This window comes from Schistocerca serialis, chromosome 3 (assembly GCF_023864345.2).
Source record: "Schistocerca serialis cubense isolate TAMUIC-IGC-003099 chromosome 3, iqSchSeri2.2, whole genome shotgun sequence".
Lineage (NCBI taxonomy): Eukaryota > Metazoa > Arthropoda > Insecta > Orthoptera > Acrididae > Schistocerca > Schistocerca serialis.
In genome coordinates this window covers 578,485,087-578,507,972 of record NC_064640.1, presented here as the reverse complement: position 1 = coordinate 578,507,972, position 22,886 = coordinate 578,485,087, and the positions used below count along the sequence as shown (strand labels likewise).

Here is a 22,886-nt window from a genome sequence, read left to right as displayed (position 1 = left end):
TCAACGACTGATTGACTTGCCTTTCACACCTCCGTCAGCTTAAGCGGAAGTGCTGGTGGTACCTCAATGCCCTCCGCTGCCTGAGCTATACCAACTGGGGTGCAGATCGCTCTATGCTGCTGCAGCTCTATAGAGCCCTTGTTCAATCCCGCTTTGATTATGGGAGTCTGGTTTATGGTTCGGCTGTGCTCTCAGCATTGCGTTTACTCGACCCAGTGCACCACTGTGGTGTTCGACTAGCGACGGAAGCTTTTAGGATGAGTCCGACGCCCAGCATCCAGGCGGAGGCTGGAGTCCCTCCATTGCAGGTCATGTGTGCACAACTGCTCACACATGTTCATAGTTCTCCTGTGCATCCGAATTACTATCTCCTTTTTGCACACATGGCGGTTCATCTCCCACATTGGCAGCCCAGGTCAGGGCTTACAATTGCAGTTCGTCCTCTCGATTCTTGACATGTATCGAGGCCATGAAGTGGTTTACACCTATGGCTCGATGGCTGTTGGTCACATTGGCTTCTTGTATGTCCATGGTGGACATTTTGAACAGCATTCCTCACCCACTGGCTGCAGTGTTTTCACTGCAGAACTGGTGGCTATATCTTGTGCTCTTGAGCACATCCGTTCAAGCCCAAGGGAGTCATTTCCTCTGTGTACTGGCTCCTTGAGCAGCCTACAGTCTATCAACCAGTGCTACCCTTGTCATCCTTTGGTAGCAACCATTCAGGAGTCCATATATGGCCTGGAATGGACTGGTCGTTCAGTGGTGTTTGTGTGGACCCCAGGACACATCGGAATCCCAGGCAATGAACTTCCTGACATGCTGGCCAAACAGGCTACATGGAAACTGCTTATGGAGATCAGCATTCCAATAACTGACCTGCATTCATTTTTACGCTGCCAGGTTTTTTGGCTTTGGGAGACAGAATGGCGTAGTCTCAGTACGCACAACAAACTGCATGCCATTAAGGAGACTACAAATGTGTGGCAGTCCTCCATGTGGGCCTCTGTCAGGGACTCTGTGGTTCTCTGCCGGGCATGCTTGGGTGACCCACGGCTACCTCCTGCATCATGAAGACCCGCCTCAGTGTCGATGTTGCACCCGGTCGACAGTGGCCCATATCCTGGTGCACTGTCCCACTTCGACTGCCCTGTGATGATATCTTCGGTTACCAGAGTTGTTGCCGCTAATTTTATCTGACACTGCCTCATCGGCTGATTAAGTTTTATGTTTTATTCATGAGGGTGAGGTTTATCATTTGATCTAAGTGTTAGTGCATGTCCTTTATCCCTCTGTGCCCTCCATCCTAGTCTTTTTATGGTGGAGGTTTTCATGTGTTGCAGAGTGGCTGGCATCTTCTTTTTATTCTCATGGTCAGCCAGCCATGACAATCTGTTTTGTCATTTTAACCTCTTCTACCTGCTTCTTGCATTTCTGTCGTTTTATTCTCCCCTTTTGTTCATTTAAGTGTTTGTTGCCCTTCTGTCGTTCTTGTGGTTTGTCCTTTCTCTCCATTTTGTGTTGTCAGTTTTGCTTGTTTTATTCTCACCCTTGTGGCATTGTTTTATTTGGAACAAGGGACCAATGACCTAGCAGTTTGGTTCCTTCCCCCATCTTTTAAACAAACAAACCAACCAACCAATACGACAATCCTGGTGGGCATCTGTTCTATGTGGACGTCCAGAAAATCATCTATGGTTGTGAGAATGTTCATGCAGGCTCTGATACCAGGATTGTTGCACAACTGGCACAGCACATCCAACTTGTGTGACGATTCTCCAACAGGACCGTCCAGTCACTCAGAAGGCCACAATTTGACCCCTTTCAAACTCGCTCAGTTGGCTGCACGAAGCATAAATGCATCTTCATGGCATGGTTGCCTGCTTGATCACACATTTGCACCACACTGAGCCTTCCGGCTGTGAGCATTCCCTATTAAAGGCTGGACACAGATGGAGCTCTGGTAGGTATGCCACTACGCTGTCTGTTGGCAGAAATAGATGAAACAATTATCAGTACATCTACTATCCTCCAGGTGGCATATGCTGTCATCTGATCAAAATCATCATCTCTTTCCAGGTGTACAGATTTTATTTCCCAGTGTATGTGGATGAGCATTAGCCTGTTGGAACACCACATCTCCTTCCTATTGCAAGAATGGTAAATTAATGTTGTGGCGTAACAAGCTTGCTACGCCACACTGGGAAGGGAGCCGAAAGAAAGGCACGCGTACACACACGCCGACTGGCGTCAATTCTGGAACAGGATACGTTATGATTGCTATACAGAAAATACGTAGCTTTGGAATATACTTAACTTTATTCTTTGTTGGTTTACACGTTCTTCTTGAGACATTTATACGATAACTCTCAAACTAGGTAAGGCTAATGGCGCCTTGCTAGGTCGTAGCCATGGACTCAGCAGAAGGCTATTCTAACTGTCTCTCGGCAAATGAGAGGAAGGCTTCGTCCGTATTGTCGCTAGCAATGTCGTCCGTACAACTGGGGTGAGTGCTATATCGTATCTCGAGACCTGCCTTGTGGTGGCGCTCGGTCTGCGATCACACAGTGGCGACACGCGGGTCCGACATGTACTAAATGGACCGCGGCCGATTTAAGCTACCACCTAGCAAGCGTGGTGTCTGGCGGTGACACCACAATTAACAGATCTAATAAATAGAAAACAACTTACTTCTTCATTTAGGTGCTTCATTTCTCAGCTTAAAATAGCCTAGTGTTCTTTTACTCTCTGAGCATAAAACAATAATGAACAAACAATGTAATAGGCTCCAGGGAACAATGATATGTGAATGAGGTCAGCAACATTTAGCTACTTAATGTAAAGACAGTTTCATGGTAAATTGTAGTGCACAGGTGGAGTACATAGAACTGTGTCATTTTACACAAACTTTATCTACCATCCTGTATGTATATTTCTTTACACAACTGGATTATTACACTTGGAGTGAAGATATGATGTATCTTTCTTTGCTCAAATGAAGCTGATTGCTTTTTGTATGCAGTGGTGCACTCAATGATCACCTTTTACGGGTACATTCCCTTTTCCTTGTGTCATGAAATGGCAATAATGGATGTGATTTCTTGTGCATAATACAGATAAGCGTGTAAGAAAAGACAGGAAGGTGTGCAGGGCTGATAATGCTGATAAAGAAAAATAAATGTGAAAGAATACGTAAAAAGTTAGAATACAAAGCAACATTTCATTTAAAGGTTTTACTGTGGCAACACAGTTTAAAATACATATGATTAGCAGTTAAAAACAGAGACCACCAAAACTATATGTAATTAAAGTAATCAAGAAGAAATAGCAATATCTAAAGTTAATTATTTCAAACTAACTGAAAACTGCAGCCGGTCGTTGTGGCCGAGCGGTTCTAGGCGCATCAGTCTGGAACCGCGTGACTGCTACGGTCGCAGGTTCGAGTTCTGCCTTGGGCATAGATGTGTGTGATGTCCTTAGGTTAGTTACGTTTAAGTAGTTCTAAGTTGTAGGGGACTGATGACCTCAGATGTTAAGTCCCATAGTGCTCAGAGCCATTTGAACCATTTGTAAATTGCAAATGAAAATGAAAAATAATTATACAGTCTAATAGTAGTAACTGAAATTGTGTATCGATGATAGTGTTAGCTAAAAGGCTTCACAATGACACGAATATTCTCAAGAATAGAATAACTATCTATTTTATATTATTCAGTTCTGCCTCATCTGTAACTCTATTCTCTCTGGTTGCAGTCTCTATTATTATCATCCTGTCGTTTTGATTCAACACATAATGTAGGCTGAACTGAGAGATAATGTTTTTCATAATTGTCAGACATTCCCACGTGAGGTCTTCTCTTATCGTTATGCCTGTCTGTGCTATTTCAGCAATGAACAGACTTGATTCTTGTTTCTTGGGATTTTACAAGATCTGATAGTACTTGAACCACTCAGTGGTTTGTGTTGAAGTATGGCATGCTCACGTCCAGGCATCTTTTTTATTTTCAGTCTGCATGAGCTAGCTGACTGTGTATTCTCATTTTCAGTGATTTTTAACAGGTTTGGACTATTTCTTTGTTAGTTCAACTGTAGTATACAGTTTTTCTTCCAAGCCTCAGATTTTTTCCTTTCATATGCCAAATCAGACATTTTTAAGAAATTAATTAGTCAACAGATGGAAGGAAGTGGAGGGTTCATTAGGGTCAGCTTACCCCTCCTTCCCCCAATCCAAACCACTTTTTAGTGGAAGTGTCTATATTTTTACATACTTCAGTTCCCAAATATGACAGCTAACAATAAAGTAGCATGAAAACCAAGAGTCTCAAAATGTCAATGAATTGCAGAAATTGCGAGCTATATAGTTTTCAGTTTCTAATGTGAGGGCCTGGCCATGTGTCTGGCCTTGCAGCCTGACCAGTAACATGCCAGCCAGTAAAAGGCACACATTCACAGGCTGACCATAATAAGTGTTGTGAAGACCAAATCCAAAATGATTTGAGAGTCCACAGATAGAACTGACAGAAGAAGAAGAAGAAGAAGAAGAAGTGGAAAGGGAGGGACGGTTCAAAGGGGAGAACAGAAAATCTGATTTCATCAACATAAGTGAATGACTGACTCACTTACATACTTTCATAGCTGTAGTCTGCAGACCTGTTCACAGTCTTTGTGGTTACGATGGTGATTGCATACTTAGTTATTATATTATGTAAATTTTGACACTGTCGACATAAAATTTATTGCATGCCACATACTTCACAAATTTGCAGATATATGCTTTTTAGATGCTATATTTTTTCTTAATTGCTATTTCTTGGATGTTATAGCAAAGCAGTACACTAAACACTGGTATAAACAAATAATTACTTTATGTCAGAAGATTTTGTATATTTTATTGTTATTATGATTAAAATCGTAGGCATCTGTGGTGTGACAAGCTAAAACGGGGGTGAGAGGTGAAGTTTAAAAGTTATTTTGTTAACTGGAAGTGGGGGGTTGGGAAGGAAAGTAGTAAGCTTTGACCTCTCACCACAGACTCAAACGCTGAATGTGCACCAGTGCAACAATTTCATGAAGTTTCACTAAGACTGATGCCATTGTTGCATATAATCAGGTTAAGAATTTTTTGTGGATTGTAGCATTTACCTCAGAGCTGATCAACTCTACTATACCTGGAATTGAGACTTCAGCTGTTACCACTGGCCTGGCCTCTACGCAGCAACTGGACATATGTTGTTTATTTTTCAGTTCACAATGCTTTTCAGTTCTGATATCGCTGGTGTACAGAAAATATAACACTGTTGCAAAGGACACTATTACTGGAATAAATTCACTTAGTATTAAATGACAGCACTTTGGAATTCACTTGTATATCAGCAAAAATTAATAAGCCAAATTTAACATAATTTACTCTAGCCTCCAGCGTGGTGTGTTGGGATGAATATATGGCAAAAGTGGATGGTTGTTGTTGTTAGAATTCTCTTGATATTTGTTGAAAGCATGATTTGTTTCCCACCTGAGCATCACCCCACTGTTTTCTGTATCACTGTCATTCCTAATGTAGGCATAATTTAGAGTAGAACATAGATGCAGTCATAGAGCTGATAAGTCAACTGCCTCCCTTCACCATCTGTCTCTCCTTTTGGAAGATTCCTGTGTGCATAAAGTGTTCTGAGATTATCATTACTACACCTTCCTCAGGTGTTGAATAGTGGAGCCTTGTGCTGAGAGATCATTTGTCTCCTTAATACACAGGTATTAGCATTGTAACATCTGCAAAATATTGTGATTATAAAACATGTATTGACATAAACAGATGGTGTGCTAAGGAACATGCAACATGGGTATTTAGTCAGTTAACTATGCAAGACAGCACATAAACTTCTTGTTCCATCACTTTCTATAAAGTAGATGGCACAGGTACATGTCACAAGCACATTCCATGACTGCAAAAGAACTAAATCCCTCTGATGATGAGAGTGACCACTTTAAAATAAAATGGCTGAAGCCATAAATCAATACTGGTAATCTTTTTGCACGTTACCTGTGGAGACAGTGTTCAAAATAGGCTTGCTCGTGTGGAATAATAATACATTTTTATGTTTTTTGTTATTTTGGACTATCATATGCTCCAGAATGAAATTTTTATTTGGGAGGAGCAAGGTTAAAATTTTCATGCGACAATTTTGATTTCAGTTTTTTATGGTTCCCTTGGATCACTGTAGGTTAAAATTCATATGGTTATCCTAAGAATGATATAGATGATTCCTTCTGCTGCTTTTGCTTGTTGAGCTGCTGGTCCATCTGTAATTACATTGGGATTCATTGGACAAATAACTGGAAGTTTCAGTTTTTCTCATCTTGTTTTACCAAATAAAGAGAGACATTTGTAGAAGTCTTACCCAATACAAGGTATCATTTGGCAAAAACTTTGCAATTTGTGTTTTGTTTAACTGATGCTTCATTGATAGTATGGAAGTTCTTGTGGAAATCATCACAAGTCATTTATCATTGTTCATGGGACACACTTCTGTTTGTGTTACTAGATTTGACTTAGGGAGGGATTCTGAGAGCATACTGCTTAGCTCAAAATGTTTGTCAACATGGTGAAATTGTAGAAACTGAAGTACATGCTGTGGTGGTAGATACTGAGTGCATTTATATGTTGTTCGTAAGTAGAGTAAGAAGGCAACCATATAAAATTGATGCTAAGTGCATTCACAAAGTAATGACCTGTATAGTGTAAGTACCTTGAAAAGGTTTTATTTATAATTTTGCAACTAAATTGGAGAGATGTTGAGACAATTTCAGATAAAAATCTGTACTTAAAAAAAAAGGTCACTTGTGGCTTTCATAGGTATTCTTTTCAACATAAGAAGAAGAATACAACAAAAACATTGTTTCAACTGGTCAGAAAGGCTGCATACTGTAACTATCATTGGCAGCTACACAGATTTGGAAACCTGTGGAAACATTCAGAAACAACAAATATTTTAGCAACAATCATGTTGTTGACAGTGAAATAATAAAGTTTATTACATTACTGTGGGACAGAATGACCAGTTTATGTGTGCCTTCAAGTATTACTTCTTCCCCAGGGAGAAAAGAGAGAATGACCACCTTGAAACTGGTTGAGTGCATGAGTGGACACAGAAGTGTCCATCTCGGGGACACCCAGTACTCAGTACCTAGTACGTGAGCATGCTCTACAAAATGACTTAGATAGTTTTCTGTACTTTCATATGTTTGTATAGGCAGTACTCAGAATCTCACCCGCTAGAGTAAAGTACTGACCAGCCATTCTGTCTTCTTGTAATTTAAGTCTCCTCAACTGAATTTTCTTTTTAATGATCAAGTTTAAAATTTCAGTTTTAACCTTTCTGGTTCACATGCCATAATAGGATTAAATAACAAGTTGTTCCATTTCTCATTTAATGTGTACAAACATGTGCATAATTATTATTGCTAGTTGTGAAATTTAAATTATTCATGTAAACAGCTATTCAGTTATGCAGAACAGTGTTTCCTTTCCTAACCAAATAATTTGTCATTTTACATATAGTTTCAGTTACTAAAACTATTCACTCATCTATTTACTTCCTTTCTAGCTAAGACAAACAAGGATGGAAAACTGGAATCTTGTAAACCTATCCAGAAAGTGGAATGGAAAACATCCAGAACAGGGTGGGTAATAACTAAAATAACAAAATAGATTCATGCATACAGAAGGTAATTGTAGGTATTGAAAGCAGAGGTTATGTCCTGTAAGCTGTAGATAAAGGCTAAAACAATGATTAAAATCTGCTGAATGGGAGCATTGCTTTCTTTGGCTTTCAGTATTAGTTTCTCCTCAAAACTGGTACAGTGTAGAAACCATACACATTCTTCTTTGGCAGTGTGTCCTTAAGACTGATAGCTGCTATAGTAATTAAATAACATGTGAATACCTGTTTTCTGTTTATCTAATTCATGGCAGTACAAGTAAGAATTGTCTTCAGCATGAGTGCTACTGTTTTCTATTGGCCGTTAACTATCAAATGTTGAGTAATGACAACAAACTCACAACTTGCAACACAAGCAGCTGTGCCAACAAAATTGTAAGGGCTTCCTAAGCTATAAAAAGAAAGTATTCTTTTAATAAGTATTGATTAGTAACTTTTGTGCACTTGGGTACAAGCTGATAAAAATCTTAAGTGTGCTCACAGCCAGTAAGTGAGGAAATGAGGACCACCTTTACAACTCTACTGAATTTGTACACCATCTCACTCATCAGCTACTTCTGGATAAGGAAGTTAAAGTGTGATGTTCCTACTTACGAGTATTGTACAAGCGTTGTACCAAAAGTAAGATTCCCAATGAGCTACAGCCTCGAGAAAAGGTGCTAGGCTAAATCCAACAACAGTGCCATGTGCAGTGGTCCCCCACTCTCAAGTCTGCCTGTCTGTGATTCACTACATCGCTCAGTGTTAGCTTGGCAGCTGCCATAGATGGAAGTGTTGATCGCAGCTCCCGCCCAGTGCGAGGTTCCAGCAGTAACCCGGTTTCTTCCCACAAGGAACTTACCACCCATGGGGATTCATCAGCAGCTGATTGAGGTTTATGGTGAAGAGTGCATGTCCATTCAGCATGTCTGGAAATTGTGCAGGGCTTTTGCAGAGGGTCACACAGAAGTTCACGATGAAGAACGGAGTGGAAGACCGCTGGTTGTTGATGCGATTGTCCAGAAGATCAACAGTGAGCTGCTCAAAGATCTTAGGGTCACTGCCTGTGAACTTGTTTAATGCATTCCTGAAGCTTCCCACAGCACAACTGACAGTAAATTAACAGAAACGTTGGGTTATTGCAAGGTGTGTGCTCACTGGGTCCCCCGGATGCTGACTGGTGGGTACAAGGAGCAATGCCTTGACTGTGCTCGCAAGTTTTTTTCAACAGTATGAGGGAGGAGGCAACAAGGAGAAGTGGTTGGACTCTCTATCATCATGGGAGATGAAATGTGGGTGTTTCATTACACCCCCAAAACAAAACAACAATCTCGTCAGTTGCGTCACTCCAGTTCACGGCCACCAAAGAAATTCAAACAAACGCAGTCGGCAGGAAAGGTTATGGCAGCTGTGTTTTGGGATTGAAAGAGGGTACTTCTCATCGATTTTATGCAACCTGGGATGACAATAAACTCAGACGGATGTTGTGAAACAGTGACCAAGCTCCGGTGAGCAATCCAGAATCACCAGAGAGCAGGACGACTGATGGAGGGAGTAGTGCTTCTTTATGACAATGCTCAACCCCACATCGCTTGTCAAACATGGGAGCTACTAAAGAAATTTGGGTGGACTGTTTGCCCCATCCCCCGTACGGCCTGGACTTAGCCCCCAGCGATTATCAACTCTTCCCCAAGCTAAAGGAACAGTTAGGTGGCAAATGCTTCAAGAGCAATGATAAAGTCTGAGCTTCCTTAACGGGTTGGCGGGAGACATCTTCGACATAGGAATACAAAAGCTGGAGCACCGTCTTCAAAAGTGTGTCGAGAAAAATGGAGACCATGTTGAAAAATAGACAAAAGTGGAAGCTTTTCAATGATGTATAAATTAATGACAATAAACAATGTTTTCTATTTGTAAAAGATACGGGAACCTTACTTTTGGTACAACCTTCGTATATTATTTTCAGAATCTTGAGACCAGATGGGTGAAAAAATTTGATTGTTGTTGTGCTATATACTCCAGGCATGCTAATATGTCAGCCTATATTCAGTTCAACAAAAATCTTATCGAAAGACTAGTTAGAGAGGTGAACCTATATACAGGACATTTTGACTCAAGACTTTATATTGTGCTAAGTTGCTGTAACAGAAAAACTTCACAATTTCTTGGAACACACAAACCCTGTCCATTGTATTGCAGAATACATGATATAACTCTAAAAGACCTGAACAGATAGCTGGACTCATTAGCATGCTGCTTCTTGGATTTGGGGAGGCACACTGACCGCTGATCATATCTGTCAGTTGATTAATGATGAGGGCCATTGTGCAGGCAATCTCGGATGTCGCTTTTAGGTGCTATTCCAACCTGACTAGGTGAATACTGAGATGGTACCCACATCCCTTCTCAGTTACATGATTTACAAACATTTAGAAAACATGCTCACATTCCCACATGAGAGAGCACAACAGGAAGGGCACCCTGCCCCCATTTACCACTAACATTGCCAAATCCTATAAACATGTCAACCCTGTGAAGACATAAGAAAAGGCCAGGAGAAAGAAGAAGAAAGGTGGCACTTGAATAAAAGGGCCATCTGCTTACTCTTTGTGTATTAGTCAAGAGAAGATCAGACTATTTCTTGGCTTCATTGTGTGTAGAAAATGCACTCCTCGATACATCATCATCTGTCGTAAATAGTTACTGTGCTTAGTACTTTGATCTACAGATGTTGCACACCATTAGGCAAAGAGAGCTTCACTGAGTAACAGAGACATCTACAAATGGTGCACAATAGATATCATTATTCAGGTAAATAAAGTGGTGGTTTTTTTTAATTTTTTTTTCCCCTCCAGTCAAAATGAACAATGCCTGTGGACAGATGGAGACTGAGAAAGGAAAAGAAAAGCCATTGGCTACTTATATGCATCATGCTGGCTTCATTTCCGGAAAAAATCATATCTTCTTATAGAAACACAGCTTCCAATGAATTCACTCTCACCAACAAAGATTAAGCCCTGCTTTGTAATATTAGAAATGATCTATGCCTATGTGCCATGTCATATCTGGAAAAGACTATCAGAATAGCCCAATAGAGGTGCAAGTAACATGAATGACACAACCAAATGAAGCAACCAAGTGAATTGGCTGCCACCAAGCATTTCCTGGAATATCATCAAAAAATGAGGTTCAGTAAGACCAGCATAATAGTGCAGGTTCTGGAATAGTGTTTTTAAGGAGTTTGCTAAAATTAACTCTCTCTCTCTCTCTCTCTCTCTCTCTCTCTCTCTCTCTCTCTCTCTCCCCCCCCCCTCCCTCCCTCTCCCCCCCCCTCTCCCTCCCTCTTCCCCCCCCCCCCCCTCCCCCCCTCCCTCTCTAGCACCCACTTTAGTAAGACTTCATTTTCATCTCATTTGCAGAGCAAGAAAACACAAAAAAGACTTGTTCCATGGAATAACATCATGAGTAGAGGAATAAAAATGCATATCAAAGGGTATAGGGGCTGGTAAGAGCCAAACTCTGCTGTAAGTAGAGGCATTATACTGACAGCATCTTGATTCTGTTTGGAACATAAATGAGACAACACATACGTGCACCTGGAGGAAATAACTGTTAGATCCACTTTCAAAATATTAGATACAAAATGAATCATCAGCTCTGCTACAGATACATAATATACGAGCTAACCAGTCAGGAGTAGGACACCACTGAAACATTTGTACCATGTTAAGATCTATGTGAAGTTTGGTGCAAAATATTTTTTTCATCCTCATATTGACTGACTTAGGTACACATGAAGACTTCAGTTCTTCTTCTACATTTGTTATTTCCTGTTGTTCCAGTACAAAACATTATTATTATTATTATTATTATTATTATTATTATTATTGTTTACTCGTTTTAACTGCAGTGAAGCAGTTTTTCATAGTGTTTCTGTGTCGGTTATACACCTGTATGAAAATAGCAGCAAGTGAAATTTTTCATTTACAGGGAAAGTTACATCATATTTTCTGGAGGTCTCACATATGATAAGGCAGGAAGGTCTCCAAGTATAACTGTTATCCATGGAAAGACAACAACAGTACTGGAGATGGAACATAATGTTGTGGACTTCATCACATTATGTGAAAGTCCATGGACAAGTGGTCTGTATTTGCAAATATTAAGTTAACCTTACTGTCACATAATGAGACAGATATTTACATTTACGGAAAATGAGATAATTTTAATAATTTTGTTGCTTTGATTTGTTTTAGATTTCCAAGAGCCTTATGCCATTGTGGTACTGTTGAACAATGACCTGGTTGTAATTGATCTTCTTACAACTGGCTACCCTTGTTTTGAAAACCCATATCCTATGGACATTCATGAATCCCCTGTTACATGTTGCTCTTATTTTGCGGATTGCCCTTCTGATCTGATACCAGCCTTTTATTCTGTTGGTGCTCGTGCTAAGAATCGAACAGGATTTAGTGAGAAGGAGTGGCCCTTGAGTGGTGGGGAGTGGAGCACAACTTCATGCAGCTATTATGAAATTATTTTAACAGGGTAAGTTGTATATCTAAGCAAGCTGCTGTATGCTTAAAACCTCTATAATTTCTGTTGGTGTTATAAGTAAGATCAATTTGAGTTATTGTATTAAAAAATTTCTACTTTTTGACAGTTTCATTTGTGGCTGTTGTATCATACATGATCATCATCCACATGGTATTTGTTTGATACCATGAATTATTTGTTTTATTAATTTCAAAGACGCACCAATAGTAGGGTAGACACATCAACTACCTCTACTCCCACAGTAGCAGCAGCAGCAGCAGCGGCAGTGGTGATGGTGGTGGTGATGGTGGTGTTCTGAAACCATATTGTTTTTACAAAACGTGTTGGAGAACGTAATTTCATTATCTATGAATATCAGGACTAAATTAAAAAAAAAAAAAATATGGTGGGAAGCAAAAAGTCATTTTGTGTTTGAAGAACTTCTATAAGATAAAACTGTAACTGGTGTCAAGCACCTTTGTTCAACTGCACTGCAATTTTGTTTTGTATTGATTGGTTCTGTATTTTGAATGCTGTGCACCATATTTATTCTATGGGTGAATAAGCATTTCTCCAGGCAGATTTTCTTCTGAAATATGGATGTGACATGTTAAGAGATGAGAAGTATGCAGTACATTCTGTTAGACTTTCAGTGTATTCATGAAAGACACTTGTACCCAGATTTGTACTGAAATTTTTAAATCTGTTGTCCAGATGACATGCGGCTGCAACTGTTAATAAATTAAGGCAGTCAAACCTGATAAAATCAAATCCAGTAATGAAATACTGACTGAGAGTTTTGTATGGTAGTATATAGAGACAAATCACCAAATAGTAAATGTTGTTTGCATTCATTACTTAAAATTGGAACTATGACAAACATAATACATCACACATGTAACACAAAGAGATTTGAGAGGTCACATATCCAGTTAATCTCTTGTGATTCCTTATATTTTCTGGCATGAACTAGCCCCACCTCCATCTTGCTGACAGACTTACGATCTTGATTTGTGCTTCGGCAAAAGCAGAACTTACTTGTGGTCATAGAGATTGGTGATCAATTCTGGTATATTGATAGTTGTGCTCTAACCCTGAAATGAAACCAGAACTGTCTCTTCACTGGTGTCAAAATAAGAAAAGGAAACAATGGGTGGCACAGCACCCAAAGCTAAGTGGAGGACATTTGGTAATGGCTACTGCACAATGTTTTGCTAAAGTTGTCTGTGTCATAAGCGAGGTAGTTTGTGCCCACTCTCTATCAGCATCTTACTCAATCCTAGTTCAAAACACCTTTCATAGTAATATGGCCTCTGCCCAAGAAACACTTCCTTGTCATCAGTCTGTGCATTTACAACAAATCACGAAAGACCAATGTTAATGTTTGAAGGGGAAAAAATCAACTTAGTCTTCTTCTTCTTAGTCTTCTTCTTCTGCTTTTAACATAAGCAGTACGTAGGTGAAGAATAGAACCATGAATGACCAAAACCAGTTTTGGTCAAGTGACCATCTCTGAGTCAGGGATATCACTACATAAAGTTAAAGGAAGGTCCCTTGTCATCCAGTACATAATCACGATTAATCAGCTGCAGCATATTCCACTTTCAAAATGGATGCGTATATAAGTGACAGTTGCTCAACAGATAATTATTATGCACTAAATGCCAAGGAACTTTCCTATAATTTGATATAATGTTGTTTGTGACTTGAAGATGTTCGCTTCACTGAAACTGGTTGTCAGTAAATAAATGCACTTTACAGGAGCTTCTGCTGTTTCTTGATGCCCTTCAAGTACAGGGTTGCTATAATTAGCTTTTCATTAACTGAGTCAGTGTAGATGGAAAACTGTTTACTGTATAGGTACCCACCTTTATAGGAATGATGTTCAGACTGTGCACCATGAGATACATGTTGTTAGTAGTATTAGTGTCATGATTTGCTGTTACGCACCAGTATTGGTACAGTGACACGGTGTTGAAACACAAGCACCAGTGTGCATTACAGTTAGCACGAGTCTGGACAAGATGAGCAGGACTTTATTCATAAAACTTTTTTTATCAAACCAACAATTCTTCCCAAGTATCAACACATTAAAGGACTATGGAGAGGTACTCGTTCTGCACTGGGGTTGAAGAACGGGATACAGAAGTTTGAAATAACTGACAATTTCGGAATTGCTCTTTGGAGAGGCTGTTGACCAATCTTGCCACAAATTGTTAAATGTGTTACTGTTACCATGGCTGAAAATGCTGCATGCAGTGAGCTGTCTTCAAGCGATGTGCAAGCTGTACTCGACAGATGAACATTTCATGGTCCACCATTCAAAAAGTGCTCTGAGTAGCCAGGAAATGGTATCTTGACCGCAGTTCCAGGCTGTCATTAATACAAATGGAAATCACTTTGAGCAACATTTGTAACCTGGAATGTTAAATGGTGTGCAATTAACAAATCTTACCATCTGATGCAGAAATGAAAATGTATGCTTTCGGTAGTTTATTCATTATTTCTCTTTCAAATGCCATGGCCAAAGTTTCCACAAAGTTTCATTGTCCTACAATTGTGTTTTTCATCCTCTCAAGGAGCAAAAGTTTAATTATAACTGCTCTGTACATTGTACCTGTGCACCACTGCTAAGAGAAAATATTTTTCAGTATGTTGTGGCACCAGTGGATGTTGTACAACTTGTTGAAATTCAAAAAGTGTCGTACCATCCGAAATAGCCATATGAACTAATCATAGTACATTTTGATGATATTGTTACTGTAAAGATTTATTTAGAAGAGGCTGAAAAACATGAACACAATTAAGGGAGTGGGGGCAAAGAAAATGAATTATCCTGTCATTCACCTCAAATAATATGGGAGAAGTAATAATGCTCTGCGTGCGTGCGTGCGTGTGTTGCTCTAAAATCCCATCTCAAACAAGTATCGATGAAACTCATACTATAAGTCACCTGACTGGTTTTGTATATCGCACAAGCCACACAGTATAATTATTATACTGAAATGATTATTATTATAATTATAGAACTGAAATGTTGTGTAGGACAATTGTCACTGTGTGAAATTATTGACAATGGAGACTGCAGTAGCAGTGTTATAACCATAACTTAATATCTTGAGTTATTGAAAATTTATATCAGAAGAATTTTTTACAGTTACTCTACCATTCAAATAGGTCTTAATTGGAATGCCTTCTTTTCATTTGTACTGCATACTCCAGTGCTGTAATTATCATGTTCCTGCTGCAATTAAAAATTGCCCCTCTCAAAAACCTGCTAAATCTAAACCTATTCCTAGAAATGTAGCTTTTCTGGGCCATATTCTTACTTCTTAGACCTTGAGGTAGGTACATCATGCATGTGCTGAAATGTTGTTGCTCTGTCCTATGCTACCCTGTTGGTGAACTGTGTAGCAGAATCCTCCTCGACTGTGAGCAGTTTGTGTTGTGAATTGGCATGAGCCAATTCACGGGGTTTGGAGGAAGCCGAAAGGCACGCGTTTAAGCTCACGCAGGCTGGCGTGAGGTCTGGAACAGGTAAAGTAATTATACTATCAAGAAAAGTACGTAGCTTCAGGAATACTTAACTTTAATCCATAATTGGTGAACATCGGTCTGACTGTACATGCATCACAAGATAAATAGGAATTGACGATGGCGCCTTGCTAGGTCGTAGCAAATGACGTAGCTGAAGGCTATGCTAACTATCGTCTCGGCAAATGAGAGCGTAATTTGTCAGTGAACCATCTCTAGCAAAGTCGGCTGTACAACTGGGGCGAGTGCTAGGACGTCTCTCTAGACCTGCCGTGTGGCGGCGCTCGGTCTGCAATCACTGACAGTGGCGACACGCAGGTCCGACGTGTACTACCGGACCACGGCCGATTTAAAGGCTACCACCTAGCAAGTGTGGTGTCTGGCAGAGACACCACATTCCTCCCCCGCAAATCGGCGTACGGTTGTTTTATAAGGCTTCTGCCCGCCGTGGGGAGGACCCCATGTTGACGTATGCGACAAGGTGGGGAGCCTAACAACAGGCGAGGCTGTGCCACCCGCACCCTGCCATTCGGTCCGAGGGGAGCTAGGACCTGAAAACGCCTGAAAACCTAGTCCAGGGTGCACGCCAACATGCGGTGTACGCGCCCGTAGAGAGACAGGAAGGGCCGAAGGGTCGACCTCCATCGGGTCGGGGCACCCGACGGGCGAAGACGTCTTATGGTCTGGAGCGGGCAAGAAGTCCATGGCGGAGGACAACGGGTCACGAGAAGCAATCGGCGGCGCGTGACCCAGGGAGGCTCCTGATGGTTGCAGCGATGCGTCCACTGTGGGCGTCGCCGGCGGGAGAGCAGGCGGCGGCGGCGGCGGCGGCGGCGGCGGCGGCGGCGGCGGCGGCGGCAGCGGTGGCGGCGGTGGCGGCGCGTCGCCATGGGGCAAAATGGAAGGCAGCGTCGGTAACACCTGGGGCTGAGGCGAGCCAGTAGATGGGTCCCCAGGGCGCTGACCGGACGGCACCGTCGCTGAAAGCAGACGGGGAGCGGCAGAACCCGTGCGATGACAGAGGCGCAGCTGATTGAGATGCCGGCGCACCTCACCAGAGGCCCCCAAAACCAGATACATAGCGCGGCCGAGGCAGCGAAGAATGCGCCCTTCGAGCCAATGCCGTGACACAAGTAAATCAATATAGGTACGAACGCAGAATTCTCGTCGCCAAACTGTTGTGGACTGGCAAGACAGCCAATCCACAATGACGGGTAGCCGAAAGGCACGCATTTAAGCTCACGCAGGTTGGTGTGAGGTCTGAAACAGGTAAAGTAATTATAGTATCAAGAAAAGTACGTAGCTTCAGGAATACTTAACTTTAATCCATAATTGGTGAACATCGGTCTGACTGTACATGCATCACAAGATAAATAGGAATTGACAATGGCGCCTTGCTAGGTCATAGCAAATGACGTAGCTGAAGGCTATGCTAACTATCGTCTCGGCAAATGAGAGCGTAATTTGTCAGTGAACCATCTCTAGCAAAGTCGGCTGTACAACTGGGGCGAGTGCTAGGACGTCTCTCTAGACCTGCCGTGTAGCGGCGCTCGGTCTGCAATCACTGACAGTGGCGACACGCGGGTCCGACGTATACTACCGGACTGCGACCGATTTAAAGGCTACCACCTAGCAAGTGTGGTGTCTGTCAGTGACACCACAGTTTGTTAATCAGGTTGAATGATATAACCATACAGTCTCACCTGCTTTACTATTAACACAAACCTCATTTACCTCTCGGGTACAGGTACCTCAGAATTTCATAGGTGGGATTTCTCATTTTGGTAAGATTATTGTACTAACCACAAGAACACACAATGACAAACACTTTGTTACATACAGAAATAACTTGTAACAAGAAGTCACCTGCCATAGAGGGGCTACGCTGCCAATAGGAATAATCCTAGTCAGAATGTCAATATTTAAGTGTAGGTGAGGCTGGCTGGGTCTGACTATATAAGCTGTCGGCTGACTGGTAAAGTACACGGAAGAGGTGCTGTACGTGCATCCACGAATGAATGCCTCTGATGGTTCTAGCATCTGTCAACTCCTGTGGCACACATCCATGTTGGTGGCCTCTGACGGTTCTAGCATCTGCTGACTCCTGTGGCACGCCATACAACTTTGTGCCTCGACCTCTAGGTGGGAAATCTATGCGGGTCACTACGCCCCTACACACCTTGAGGGTGGAGCATCACTGCTTGCCTGGGAAAGGTATGGATGGCCACAATGTGGAGACAGTACCCACGTCCATCTAGGCCTCGGAGGTGAGAGGTGAGATCAACTCCCAGTCGCTGGACACCTTAGAATACAGATAAAGGGAAAAAGTGACCAACGCAAGGAGTGCCCAGATGCACACACGACCCTCTCCCACCCCCAAACCTGCCCCCCTACCCCCCTCCCCCCCCCCAAATCCCTCCCCTGCTGTAGGAGCCCAAGACAACAGCATCAGCATGATGGGTAATCAGTAGTCAAAGCTGGGATCCCTGACAACACCCAGTGGTGGTGTGGAAGGCAGAGACAACTCTGCTGCAGGCTGAGGTCAAAAATGGTTCAAATGGCTCTGAGCACTATGGGACTTAACATCTGTGGTCATCAGTCTCCTAGAACTTAGAACTACTTAAACCTAACCAACCTAAGGACATCACACAACACCCAGTCATCATGAGGCAGAGAAAATCCCTGACCCCGCTGGGAATCGAACCCGGGAACCCGGGCGTGGGAAGCGAGAACGCTACCGCACGACCACGAGCTGCAGACAGGCTGAGGTCGTGCGGGAGACATCGAATTGGTGAGGGGTATGTCCACAAGCTGGAGGCTACTAGAGCTGCTGCTGGAGGCTGTGAAGTTACAGGCTCATCGGGCAGAGGCGATGACGTGTGTGGAAGAGGAGAGTGTAAGACTACTGTATAGGCAGCACCCAGAGACCGGGCCTCCAGTGAAGGCAGTGTTGTGCCCAGGATGAGGGGGGGGGGGGGGGGGGAGTGAGTACCCACCTGACATATGTACCTTATTTCTATGGTGATGGATCTCCTGGTCCTCAGTCTGGAGGGTGTGGACACAACTGCTGTTCTGACACACGATGACCGCAATTAACCAACGGGGGCACTGATCAAATAGTGCACCCAGACTGCTGTCCCCAGCAGAAACCTCAGTACAGCAGATCATGATGACAAGTGAGATATTGGACAGAGGAAGAGGTGGAGCAACATCCTCAGCTGGCACCTGTGGAGAAGTTTGACAGGGCTACAGGAACCAATTGGAGTCACACGCTAGGCCATCAGAAAAAAAAAAAAACTGTAATGCCTCCTCAGTGGGGAATTCTGGCACATATTTTTCCATCTATGTCTTAAAGGTGTGAACAATATGCTCAGCTTCCCCATTAGATTGGGGGCGAAAGGGTGGGAAGCGAACACAGCAAATGCCTGACTGCTCACAGAAATCGTGAAATGTCTGAGATGAGAACTGAGGCCCATTGTCAGAAGTGAGAGTAACCAGGAGACCTTCCACTAAAAAAATGTTAGAATCAGAATAGTGACTTCAGTAGTGGCCAAGAACATTGGACTACGTATGGAAAAATACAAAAATGTCTCAATGACAATCAGCAAAAATATATTTAGAAGTGAGCCTGCAAAATCCACGTGGATGCGTTCCCAGGCTGCATTGCTGGAAGGCATGGTGAGAACAAAGCCTTGGGAAGTGCCTGTTGACTAGCACACTGGGGACATACAGCAACCAGATACTCCACCGCTGGACCAGTACACATGTCTGCAAGCCAAGACTTTGGTGAGGGAAACACCCTGTAACAGCTGTAAGACATCCTGCCACAAACTACCAGGGATGACCACCCTGGGAACGGTGTCTTCAGTGAAGAGGATCTCAGACCGACAGATGATGGCACAAGACAAAGTAGTTAAGAAGCAGATCAGAAGTGCGATGTGGAGGAAGAGGAAACCAACACTTCTGAACAAGGTGGACTACCTACTTGAGGACAGGTTTGGATGTCGTTGCCTTGGTGACAGACACTAGTAATTAAAAACCTGTCTACTGCTTGGCGGGAGTAGATATCCAAATGAAAACACATGAGCTCTTCTCGATCAAACCTGGGGTCTGGCCAGTGGGTACCCAGGATAAGGTGTCTGTGTTGCCATGGTGCCCAATGGGGTGAAAATGAATGTCATAGTTGCATTTGAAGTTGAACGAGGCTCACTGCTGTAGCCTGAGGGTCACTGTATTGGACACCTAGGCAGATGGACTAAATAATGAAGTTAATGGTTTGTGGTTTGTAATTCGATGGAATTTGGTGCCGCACAAGAAAACATGAGTTCCAGTAACGGCATACACAATGTCAGAGCCTCCTCTTCAACCTAGGAGTAGTGGACCCATGCCATACTGAGGGTTTTGATGCAAACATCAGTGGCTGCTCAGAGCCATCTGCATTCCGGTGGGACAAGGACTACCTCAATGCTGTACTGTGAGGTATCCATAGCCAAAACCAGTGATTTGTCAGGATAAAAAGTATCTAGACACTGTGCCAAACCAAGGCTTTACTTCAATGTGGTGAAGGCCTGGTCACATGCCAGACAAAGGAAGTGCCTTTGTGGAGGAGGAGGTAAAGAGGGCATGCAGTGGTGGATGCCTCATGAATGAACCGGTGGTAATAGACAGTTTTACCAAGAAAAGCCTGCAGTTCTTGCAACAAGGCATGTGGCAGGTCCACAGTGGCCCAGACAAGACTCTCAATGGGTGGAACGCCCTGCTGCTAGATGGCATGGCCCACTTATTCAAGAGATGGTTGGAAAAACTTTGACTTCTGTAGATTGCAGTGCTGACTCATGGCCAGGAGTCTTAGAAAAAAGGTCCCGAGATTGTGCAGGTGGTTGCTCATAGTACATCATAACAACAGTGTCATCCAGATAGTTGAAACAGTGCAGAATAGTAGATGTGACCTGTTCCAGATAGCACTGAAAAATTGTGGGGGGTACTTGCCAACCCAAATATCAACCATTGGTGTTGATGCAGGCTGAAAGGTTCATTAAGCACCATGATATGCTTGGACTCCTTCTACAGGGGCAACTGATGATATGCTTCAGAAAGGTCAAGTTTGGAGAAGAACTGAATCTCTGCTAAGCATGTGAGCAGTTCATCTGGACATGGCAGTGGGTATTTGTCAACCACGGACTGCTGTGAATTCATGGTGACCTTAAAATCACTAAAAGTTCCAGTTTACCAGGGGTTTTCTTTACGATGACAAGGGTTGTGGCCCATTCAGTTGAGGAAATGGGAACCACAACCCTGAAGAGAGGGGAGTTGGTCCAGATCCACCGTGACTTGGGAGCAAAGGGCTGTAGTAATCTGCCTAGCATGAAAAAAAATCTGGGATGAGCCAACTGCTTCAAGGTTATGTGGGCTTGAGAGTGTGTGGTGTGCTCTTAGCCCTTATGCAAAGATATCCTGAAGTTTTAAGCACAGAGATTCCAATGATTGATAGGGGACTTTGGCAAATACCAACTGTATGGAGTCTGTAACTGAAAAGCCAAAGGCCTGAAAGTGTCAAGCCCGAAAAGGTTTGCGAAATTAGCATCATGGATGGCAATAAAGGTAACAGTGTGTGTCACTGATTTAAAGGTAACTTTAGCTGTGAACTCACCTAGCAAGGGATTGTGCTGTTTACCATTTCTACAAAGGCACCTGTTTACCGATGACAGTGGTGGAGAGCCAAGATCTGCATATGGGCTGGAATACTTTACATGATGTGCAGAAGCTGCTGGATGCGCTGGCTTGTACTGCTGCTACATCATCCTCCCCAGGCGCAGTGGATACAGCCAGGCTACCCTCTACTGCTGTGCCATTGCAACAGGCTTCCAGCTGCTGACCACTGTCAGACCTCATATGATTGGGCAGTTGACAAAACGTCTTTGAGGGAGGGGTTCTCTAATTGGAGGGCCTATTGCCAGACTTCCTTATCCAGGGCAGAGCAGATGATAACATCATGAACCATGATGTCTGAATATGACTCTTTTTTTACTCTTCTGTGCACTCTTCTGGCCAGCCAGAGGAGTACATGGAGGAGAGGCTCCATGCACGTCCATGAGTGGCGGCCTGTGATGGTTTTAGCATCTGCTGACTGCTGTGGTGCACACCACCACTGCTAACTCGTATCTCGGGTGTGGAATCTATGTGGGTTACTACTCTTATATTTCCCCAAATAATACAGATAACCCCGCTTCTCCCATACTTTGATGCCTTTTGTAGGTTTCTTTACATATTCTGCTTTCTTTGTTCATTCTCTTCCAAAACTGCCTTGCATCATCTTTACCTCTTCAGACTGCTTGGATTTTATTTGCACATTTTGCTCTCTTCCACACATTTTGCCCACAGTAGGACTATGTTCTTGCAGTTTTATGGAAGACTATTACAATTAACATAGCTAAGAAAGTACTAGGTATCTGTTAAAGAACTATTCATTATCCAGTTTCACTTTACGGTTATGGAGCACAGGTTTGCTTTGAGAAGAAACTGGAGTCAAATTCTGGCAGACAACATCTTTTTAAACATGTTACAGAGAAATCCTTGGTAAAGAAAGTTAGAAGTGTCGCACACTTATATTTTTGTATTAGTTTTTGGTATAAGAATTATGTAATACCTTTGTGTTCAAATTTAACTAAAAGCTCTGCTTCAGAAAATGCATTCATATGAGAGTGTTCCCAATAATATGTAGTGATCACATAAGACTTATATCATTATTCACCTGACTGGAATACAGTGAGATAATACATATCAGAAAACTTATTGTTCATGTACTTCGTTGTGGATACCATTATGTGTATTAAACTGTTCTTTTTCAGTCATGCGGATGGAAGCATAAAATTCTGGGATGCATCAGCAGGGACACTTCAAGTACTTTACAAATTGAAAACAGCTAAGGTGTTTGAAAAACCAAAATCTAAAAGTGTTGATGGAGCAGATGACGATCCCTTTGCAATCCAACTTATTTCATTATGCCCTGAAAGCAGGAAGCTTTGTGTAGCAGGGGCAAGCAGCCATGTGGTTCTGTTCAAGTTCCGTAAACAAGAATCTGTTTCTGAAACATGTGTAAGTATGTATACATACATAAAA

The 22,886-nt window shown here is 42.5% G+C and overlaps 1 protein-coding gene across 4 annotated transcripts in view; it reads left to right on the top strand.

Annotated features, from left to right (window-relative positions):
- Window positions 1-22,886, top strand: part of LOC126470469 (syntaxin-binding protein 5) — a 1,027,167-nt gene that overhangs the window by 695,106 nt on the left and 309,175 nt on the right. For all 4 annotated transcript variants that reach the window (XR_007586213.1, XM_050098331.1, XM_050098330.1 and 1 more), the window contains exons 7-10: window positions 7,605-7,680; window positions 11,688-11,842; window positions 11,954-12,245; window positions 22,616-22,862. Coding sequence is in view for 3 of the 4 variants with exons in the window: in XM_050098331.1 (XP_049954288.1) it covers window positions 7,605-7,680; window positions 11,688-11,842; window positions 11,954-12,245; window positions 22,616-22,862 (770 nt within the window). In the remaining variant the exon portion in view is untranslated. The remainder of the gene's footprint in view (window positions 1-7,604; window positions 7,681-11,687; window positions 11,843-11,953; window positions 12,246-22,615; window positions 22,863-22,886) is intronic.